General features: G+C 51.7%; 1 protein-coding gene across 4 annotated transcripts in view; it reads left to right on the forward strand.

The window, feature by feature from the left end:
- The window catches only part of RHBDF2 (rhomboid 5 homolog 2), a 783,795-nt gene extending 776,888 nt beyond the window's left edge, over window positions 1–6,907 (forward strand). For all 4 annotated transcript variants that reach the window (XM_069654677.1, XM_069654675.1, XM_069654676.1 and 1 more), the window contains one exon: window positions 4,518–6,907. In XM_069654677.1, coding sequence (XP_069510778.1) covers window positions 4,518–4,937 — 420 coding nt within the window. In that variant the 3' untranslated portion in view covers window positions 4,938–6,907. The remainder of the gene's footprint in view (window positions 1–4,517) is intronic.
- The last annotated feature ends 237 nt before the right edge of the window (window positions 6,908–7,144 follow it).

Raw genomic sequence — 7,144 nt, forward strand, 5'->3', positions numbered from 1 at the left:
ATTGAGAAGACCCCAGTGAAACCCCGGGTCGAGAAAGAGGGGGGGCACGGTAGCCATAATGGACACAGATGCCACCTCCGAACATGAGCTGGCTAGTGTCAAAAAGATCCTGGACAAGAAGTTCGAGGAAGTCCGGTCCTACGGGAGGGATCCCGATGAGGCGGACGTAGAGAGCAACGGTGGAGCTGACGAGGAGCCGCGGGCCATGGAGGAGACGGAGGACCCCACGCCCCAGCCGTCGCTCCCGTCGCAACCGATGCCTATGCCACAGGACAACTCGGGAGCAATCTTGGTGGCTATCCAGACCCTGTGTACGGAGATAAGGATAAGGTTGCCCTTACCCCCAGCGGACGATCCAGCGGCACCTGGGCCGTTGGGGAGCCCCCCCAAACAAACAGAGGCGAATCCATCTTCCCTCCCCTCCTCTCCAGCCTGCACCACCTTCCCCTCCACTGAGGGATGAGACGGGAATGGAGACAGCGACGATGGGGACGGACGACGACGGTGGCGATGACTGGATGGATCTCCCATCACCCCCTGCCCAGGCCTCCCCTCCCGACGAAATTGGCTCCTTTCACTCCATGATCGCCAGGGCATCAGAGTTTTTCCAGCTTTGTCCTGAAGACCAGAAGGAGGGGTTTGTCTACCAACGACGGGAGGCCAAGAGGAAGACCGTCCTCTCAGTCCCGTTACTGGACGACATCTGGGATGAAGGACTGTCTCTGCTCAAGAACCCGTCCATGGCTCCTGGGAATAGGGACCGGTATAAGAAGTAGTACCGGGTCCCAGATTCCGCCCCGATGTGCCTCAGAGCTCAGCCGTCCCCAGATTCAGTGGTCTCTGCGACGGCCAAGAAGAAATCGACAGGGGCGATGGCATCAACTTCCACTTCCCCACCAGACGGCGAGGGGAAGAAGCTGGATGCCATGGGATGAGTCATCTCGTCGGCGGCGACGACCATCAAAGCGGCCAACGCCCTTGCGATCGTGGCACGCTACGACAGGGAGCTGTGGTTCAAGATCGCTCCCCTCCTGAAGTTCCTACCAGGCAAGAGGAATCCTACAGGAAGGCGAGGTGGCGTCGGACCACGCCATCACGGTGGCCACGGACATCGCCGACACGGGTTTCGCCAGATTGGCAACCGCATTTGCCTTCGCCGGCGTGGTTGGCTCAAGGCCACAGACTTCCATCAGGACGCTCAGACCAGGGTACTGGACATGCCCTTCAACGGGAATAACCTTTTCGGCAAGGCAGTGGACGAGTCACTTCAGGCCATCAAGGCGGACACTGAGACGGCCCAGGCCTTTGGTTCTCTACATCGACGGCCGTCCTTTCGGACCCCCGGAGGCAAGTCTCAAGGTGCCTCCAAAGGATTTGGTGGCGGTTCCGCGTTGTGCCGCCAAGCGGCCCACTCATCATCGCAGGAGGCCTACAGAGACCACATCAAGGCCGGAGGACATTGTCGTCGTTACCAAGGAGGCCAAGACGGCAAGGCCTCAGCGAAGCAAGATTGAACCGGCCGTGACGTCAGGCCCCCACTCAAGCACGCCCGTGGGAGGCCGGCTGGTGAGATTCGTCAACGTGTGGGAGTCCATCTCCACCGACCGTTGGGTGCTGGATGCTCTAGCCCACGGCCACACTCTGGAATTCCAAAGAAAGTGTCCCCGTCTACCACCCGTGGCCAGGAAGGAAAGCCACAGCTACTTCTAGAGGTACGAGCAATGCTAAAAAAGGGCGCAATAGAACTTGTCACGAGGAGGCTCCGGGGTTCTGGAGTATACTCACGGTACTTCCTCATCCGAAAGAAGACCGGCGGCTGGCGACCCATCCGGGACCTTCGCTGCCTCAACAAATACATCAAGTCCCAGAAGTTCCGGGTGGTCACCCTTCAGCACGTGATGGGACAGTTGGAGGAGGGCGACTTCCCATCGTCGCAGGACTTGGAGGATGCCTACTTCCACATCCCCATACACAAAGGACATCGAAAGTTCCTACGGTTCGTGGTCCAAGGGCGACACTACCAGTTGAAGGTCTTACCCTTCGGTTTGAAGTCGGAGCAGAGGGTCTTCACCAAGTGCCTGGCACCGGTGGTGGTGCGGCTGCGCCTGCAAGGGATCCACGTATACCCCTACCTGGAAGATTGGCTCAGCCAAGCAAAGTCAAGAGAACTCGCCGTCGATCACACAGTGAAGACCGTCCAACTCCTCACGGATCTGGGATTCTCGATCAACTTTGTGGAATCCCACTTGGTACCGTTGCAAGGCGCCCTGTTCCTGGGTGCCAGATTCGACACACAGTGGCGCGATTGGCTTCACTGTCGGAGGAAAGGACGAAGGCCACCCTGAGCAAGGTACAACGGCTGTTGACCATGGAAAGGGCCATGGTGAGGTCCATCAAGTCCCTGCTTGGCATGATGTCATCGTGCATCTACCTTGTGTGCCTATGCAGGTTGCAGATGCGACCACTGCAGGAGTTCCTCGACGCCCGTTGGATGCAAGCAGCGGGCAGCTTCGAAGACAAGATCTCCCTCAATGAGACATTCCGCCAAGCGATCCGGTGGTGGGGCAACCGCGTGCATCTAGCGGCGAGTATGGACTTCAAGACCCCGGCACATCAGGAAACGGTGACGACGGACGCCTCCCTGGAAGGATGGGGAGCGCACACCAGAAATCTCCACGCAAGAGGCCCTTGGCTCCCGGAGGAGAGGTCTCGACACATCAACGTCCTGGAGCTCCGAGCTGTGTTCTGGGCCCTCAGATCGTTCCTCCCGTCCCTCAAGGGCAAGGTGGTGAGGGTCTTCACCGACAACACCACCACGATGTTTTACATCCGGAAGCAAGGTGGCACCAGATCCCCAGCCCTATCCAAGGAAGCGCATGATATGTGGCACTTGGCCATTGCCCAGGGGATGTTCCTGGTACCTTTCCATCTGGCAGGAATAAAGAACACCATCGCTGACTCACTCAGCAGGGAGCTGCGCACTTGCCACGAGTGGAAGCTTCGGCAGGATCAAGTGGATCTCCTATTCCGACGATGGGGCAATCCCCAGATCAATCTGGTCACTGAGCTGTACCTCACCAAATCCTTCATTGGTGCAATGAGTGAACATAAATTGTGATATTATAAGTAACTTTAAAAAGTGTTTTGTATTCTCTTAGCTGGAGGTACCATTTGCATATGACATTTAAAAAATATAATCCAATGTCTATGAATGTTCAATATCCTTCAGGCTAGAATGTTGATGTTGATAGAAGAGATGGGGATAAGTGTTTGTTAAGCAGAGTGCCTCAGACTGGATATGACTATATAGGCTGCGGGGTCCTTCGCAGGTATTTAACTCTGGCTTCAGTGGTGACATTTGACAGAGTATAGGCTTATAAATGTCATGCAACACATGCAACACTGAATTATTCTTAAAACATGTAAAGTTTATTAGAAGAAAGCTGTGGACCCTTCTATTGTAAATGTTTTAGTTGTATGTGAGACAGTACCCAAGGCTATATATGGATCTGAAGGCTACTGTACATTCAAAGATGGCCACCATGATTAACATGTAAGCTGCATGATAGTCTTCGTGACATGGGATTGATACTGGCACCTACAGTGATGCAACATAAGGAGCCACGCTTGACAGAGCTTTGTATGGATGAAATGTATCTGGTGTTGTCTCTGATTCTAAGTGATCCGGCCACGGCTGATTTTGCCGCGGCCGGAATGTTCGCATGAGAAAGGTGCGAACTACTAAAAGTTTGCACCTTTCTCATGCAAATACACTTGCATACTACGGGAGCTGCAGGGGTGTTCCCCGCAACCCCTGCTCACTATGCCGCACAGTATTTTTTTTTACTTACCTGCAATGCTACCACCAAAGGTTTGAACTTTTGGTGTTCGAACCTTTGGTGGTAGCATTTTTCGGTCGTTTTGTCCGACCTTTTTTTTACGGTTTTTTACGGTCTGATCGTACAAAACCGTTGCCTCACACCCCTTAAAAAAGAAAGCACTGGCAGTTACCTGCTGTGGAGATTTTAAAAGCGTTTTAAAACATTTTTGATTTAAAATAATTTTTTTAATAGTATCCCTTCAAGTATCTCCTGTTTATCCTTCTCAAGATCATACGGCCAGACCTGCTTTCCCAATGTCCGACTGACTAAATCCTGGATCCTAAAATGTGTTCCTTCACCCTGTTCACAGAGCTCTCTGCTTATGCCTCACCCTCACCACAGACCTCAGCCCAAACCTCTGTGCTTCCAAAAGCTACTAGCACTAAGGTGTTCCCCCGCACTTCAAAGAGCTCTCAGCCTATGCCTCCCATGCAGAGATTCTGCACTGTCTATCTCACAGGTTATGTTCCTTCACTCACTTGCATCCCCCAAGCGAGCACACTTGCCCTGGCCCTTCCTTGCATTGTTGAGAAGATGGGGTGGGAAAGTTCTACTCTGTGTGTGAATGTTATCAGGCACTATTTCTTTTCTGGTTTTATGAGGTCTTTGACGCTCCTTTCTGTGCTTTCTCAACAGGTTGGCCCTGCAGGTTCCCAGTTCGGCTTGCTGGCCTGTCTGTTCGTGGAACTCTTTCAAAGCTGGCAGATCCTGGCAAAACCCTGGAAGGCCTTATTCAAGCTGTTGGGCACCCTCCTTTTCCTCTTCGCCTTTGGCCTGCTTCCTTGGATTGACAATATCGCCCATATCTTTGGCTTCCTGAGTGGTCTGCTACTCTCCTTTGCCTTCCTACCCTACATCACCTTCGGCACGGCCGACAAATACCGCAAGCGTGTGATGATCATTGTCTCACTGCTGCTCTTCTTGGGCTTCTTTGCATCACTAGTCATCTGGCTCTACGTCTACCCCATCAACTGGCCCTGGATAGAGTACCTCACATGCCTTCCCTTCACAAACAAGTTTTGTGAGAAGTACGACTTGGACCAGGTCCTGCACTAGCACTTTCAGGAGAGGGGGACTGCAGTGCGTACTGAAAAGGCTCCCACATCAGCCAAAGAAAAGGGGTATGCAAGGGGGCTATGTGACCGCAAAGTGCTCACCAGAGAGCACTGGATTTTAGGGCAGCGACCCATAAATGGGTGATAAACTATAGTCCACACCGAAATATGCCTTTCTGGAACAATTGTTTTTTGTGCCTGCCATTTGAACTTGGAGCTCAGTCCATGCCCCCCACCACTGCCTCCTATACAGGTTTGCCTAGCTGGATGCCAGTTGCATGTGCTACCTCTCTGGTGAACACTGAACTAAAGGGGTTTTTGCTTTTGGCCAGGTACGCCACATTGATTCTGTTCCAGCGGTTGGAGATGGAAGTATGAAGTCACCAGTCTCTGCTCATGCTGCAGCAAAATATGTACTGTAATGAGATTCTTGTAACGGGTCCAAGCCAAAATGGGGGCTCTACATGAGGGAGTGCAGATGGGTAGTAGAGTATGGTAGGCCAATCAAGCATGGCCAGACAAACTTCTGCAGGATATCACCCCGACCACCAAAGTGGTCCTAGAACGAGAGTCTGCAAAACACTGACTCGTGCAGCAGGAAGGTCCACAGAGCTGCACGCCACATGCACGCAGTGTGGATCATTGATCTAAACGAAACTCCATACAGATGGAAAGATTCCCCCAAACCATGGTGCCAACTTCAGACACTAGTTATTTCCTAAATCAACCATGAAACATGGGGGTGACATGTTTTTAAGTGAGGGGTGGTGGAGGCTGTCGGGACTGCATTCATAACAAAAGATTACAAAAGGCCTCCATCCCTGTTGTTCCACGCTTTAACACCAGTGCCCATATTTATTTCTGCTAGTATACTTTAGCCATGACCTATAACCCCAATCCAGCCCAACTGGAGTTTAGTCTCTGCTCAACCAGTGCATCTCAACCCTTCCCTTCGTCTCACATTTTTTCCCTTGTACTGGGAACCCACATTATAGCCTGCAGCTGCCCCTGCTATACTAAAACCAATGTGTGTATTCACCTCTGACATTGCACCTTTTTGATAACCAGCCTCTCCATATGCTATTTCCCTAATCAACCACATCCTATGTATTTAAGGCCATTCGGCTCATCCCTGATATGTAGCACCTTTCCCTAACCTATGGTCTTCCGGAACACTGACCCCTCACACAACACTGCCAATGCTCATCAGCCACAAACTGTCCTAGGACCCCACCAAGCTTTTCTGATGCACCCCACTCCAGACCTGCAGCGCCCTCGGCTCTACCAGCATTCAGCCTCTCCTGAACTGTGCCAAAGTGGCGTGCCAGATTTACAACCAAGTTGACAATCATGAAGTCTTGCACTAGAGACCTTGAGAACATTGTGAAGTCTATGCTGGCAAGACTGCAGTCCGTAACCCCCTTTTTATTCCTTGCCCATCCACCCTGGAAGTTGATCACCCCCAAGACATAAAGGGCGTTTTTCCAATGTGGGGTGTGGCCGCTCACTTGTAAGCTGCTGCTCCTGTAGCATAGACCTTGTGGTATGTAAGCCACTGTCTACTGATGTGTCCAGACATTCCTGATCCTGGAGTGTCCCAAGCTGGCTAATTCTCCTACCTGCCTTCTCCCAAATCCACAACTGGGAAGATTGTCTTTCAGGGTGCCTTGAGCCAGCCCCGGTGCCGACATCTTTCCTTGTCTCATGCGGCTCTGGTTGGTACAGCATAATCTTTGCTGTGGACCACAAGAGACTGTCTCAGGCGTCCTGATATTTATTTATTTAACATGAAGCGAGCGAGAGTGTTTTATATAAATGTACATATCGAATGAAGCGTCTCCTAATTTCTATACACTAACATGCTAATTCTCCATTAGCCTTTCTACCAACTGCACCAAAGGGTGTTTTGGAGGCCTCTAGCTATCATGGGGAGATAAACACTTTGTTCAATAAAGATTACCAAAAAATGAATTGCATCTGGCATCCGTTGATTGTTCCTCATTTCAGCATGCTCTACTGCCATGTCACCTGTGGATAAAATGTGTGATTCCTCTTTGCCGTCCATATAACACAGCACTTCCCTCTGCCCCATTGGCGCAGTGTGGGGGGGATACGTGGTGAGGGCAGGCATGAAAGAGAATTTTGAAGGCCGGCAAACGTTTTGTTGCAGTTTATTACGCAATCACACTCAACTCAGGGAGTCCCCCC

The sequence above is a fragment of the Ambystoma mexicanum genome, chromosome 3q (genome assembly GCF_040938575.1).
Source record: "Ambystoma mexicanum isolate Mex_15411 chromosome 3q, UKY_AmexF1_1, whole genome shotgun sequence".
In the NCBI taxonomy this organism is placed as follows: Eukaryota; Metazoa; Chordata; class Amphibia; order Caudata; family Ambystomatidae; genus Ambystoma; species Ambystoma mexicanum.